Source organism: Epinephelus moara, chromosome 14 (genome assembly GCF_006386435.1).
Source record: "Epinephelus moara isolate mb chromosome 14, YSFRI_EMoa_1.0, whole genome shotgun sequence".
NCBI classification, from domain to species: Eukaryota; Metazoa; Chordata; class Actinopteri; order Perciformes; family Serranidae; genus Epinephelus; species Epinephelus moara.
In genome coordinates, this window is record NC_065519.1 from 29,519,136 (window position 1) to 29,521,584 (window position 2,449).

Here is a 2,449-nt window from a genome sequence, read left to right on the forward strand (position 1 = left end):
ATATGATATGTGTGGCATTTCTGTGCGACCCTGCATTCGTGAGTAATCCATCTAAGAATAATGTGTGTGCAAAGCTGTATGAAAGCTGCGTCGATCAAACAAGAGTACCAGAATTTTCTTTTTTAAATACTTGTTATTATAGAGAAGAGAGAGTCACTCAATCGCCTTCCATCGGTCCTCCCACGTACTTTCACCGCACAAACTTCCATCGGTCCTCCCACGTACTTTCACCGCACAAATGAAATGGTTATTTTTATTTTCATTTTATTCATTCATTTAGGTCGGGGAAAAATACCGAGGTCATGACCTCGGTGTCCTCAATGGTAGTTACGGACTTGTTCCTTTATGAGATGTAGTGGAGTAGAAGCAGTGTTGTAGTGGTAGTTGATGAGGTGGATGTACTACAAGGAAAATGTGTAGGGAACCGAGGACGAAGTGGGTATACTCTCCTGTATATTCCAATAGCTTTTTTGGCTAACAGGTGGGTATACTGTATATAGCCAGAAGAAGAGGTGGGTATACTCCATATACCTGCGTAAACCCTCCACTACATCAGTGTATATGGGGTATATCCACCTCTTTTTCTGGCTGTTTACAGTATACTCTCCTATCAGCAAAAAAGCCATTGGAATATATAGGAGAGTATACCCACTTCCTCCTCGGTTACCATCCCATCTACCTAGTGGTACACCCACCTCATGCAGCACTGAATATCAGTATAAAGTAGCAGGAAAAAGGAAATGCATAGTAAAGTACAATGGGGTGGGAATATAATCAATACAGTATAGTATCACAATATTTTTGTGTGGCAATATTCTATCATCATACAGTGCCAAGTATCGGTATTTAATTATATAAATTAATAATATTACAAATACAAATGAACTTTCAGTCAGCCTACTAAAAAATATAATCAATTGCTTTTTCAGTCCACTAGATACATTTTGCTGCTGCCAAAAAAAAATGGCTGTTGGGGGACATAATTTACAGTTGCAAAAAAGATAATAAATCCCAATATATCCCAATATATTTTATCACAATTCTCATCATATTAAAAATCGTAATAATATTGTATCGTGACCTAAGTATCGCGATAATATCGTATCGTGGATACACCGGTGATTCCCACCCCTTCTGTACAACTATTTCAAATGCTGACATTTTGAAAACTTGGCGCACAACTTCCGGTTTTATTCTTTAAATTTGGCAACTTGATAGGGCTCAGACACTCAGTACATGAGGGGGTTTAAATAGTGATGAAAGGTTTGTTTATTTGAAGTCATTTATCACATATCACTGTAAAGCTCTGTAACTTCACTACCTTTAACAAAATAAAATCATTCTTTCATAAAAGTTTCACACGCGCTGCTGTCCTGTCAATCATTATGGGAATTGTTGACGTGAATAAGCAGAGACAATGCGAGCGATAAACGGTGCTTTAAAATAAATAACTGGAAAAATGTATAAAAACGTGTTCATAATGAATATTTCAAATTCTAAAATGTCATTGAGGAACAATGCGAGCTTGCAGTTTAGCTCCACGTCCGGTGTTTGGACTGGGGACAGCCCTCACAGCTGGAGCTAGCTCTCAAGTCTTTAGCGGTGATTTTGTTGCATTGAGTTAACCAAGACAATACATTTTATACCAAGCATATCCCACTACAGACATTTCATCAATGAAAACTCACCGGCAACATTCCTGCTCCTCAGTCCTCCTGTCCCGATAGAAAAACAACTTTTCTCCTCCTTATTTCCCTCCGCCGGCTCCTCCGCTCTTCTTCTACTCTGCCTTTTCGGTCTTTTCCTCTGCTTTCAGGTAATTTTCCATACATCCAAATTCTTCTTCTTCGCTCTTGGGCCAGATATCCAGATGCTCTGAAAACTAAACTCCAGCTGCTCTGTCCACTTTCCTCTGTCAATCCCTCCCTCTTCCTTTCTCTCCCTCACTCACACACACACACACACACACACACACACACACACACACACACACACACACACACAGTCTCTCTGTGATGTTTTACACCGGGAGAGGAAATACCAGTGGCTGTGAGAGAGCTGGAGACACCGTTTGTAGTTTCATTATCAGAATTTCACTGGTTTCTTGGTCAGTCAGCAGCGGGCGGTCCTCCGGTTTGGGCTGCAGGGTGAACTGGGTCACCGTCCCGATCATCCCTCCCATCTGCCCCCGGTCTCCTCCTCCTCCTCTCCTCCTCCTCCTCACGATAAATAGCCTGCAGGTTCAGTAGTGTATGTAGCAAAAATAGGTGGTGGAACAATCAGCAATATAAAAATCAATACTATTTTCCGGAGGTTTTAATTTACGTTATTTAGAGTGAGAGCGCCCCCCTTCGGCCGTGTCAGCTGCAACTATGTTTTACTCAGTATTACAGCTGACTTGAGATAGATCAGTGTATGTGACTCTAGCCCTCTTTATATTAGGTTGATC

At 41.0% G+C, this 2,449-nt stretch overlaps 1 protein-coding gene across 1 annotated transcript in view; it reads right to left on the reverse strand.

Moving 5' to 3' along the window:
* The window catches only part of LOC126401253 (apoptosis-stimulating of p53 protein 1-like), a 78,772-nt gene extending 76,636 nt beyond the window's left edge, over positions 1-2,136 (reverse strand). Inside the window, exon 1 of the mRNA XM_050062392.1 lies at positions 1,689-2,136. Coding sequence (XP_049918349.1) covers positions 1,689-1,697 — 9 coding nt within the window. The 5' untranslated portion in view covers positions 1,698-2,136. The remainder of the gene's footprint in view (positions 1-1,688) is intronic.
* Positions 2,137-2,449: the final 313 nt, after the last annotated feature.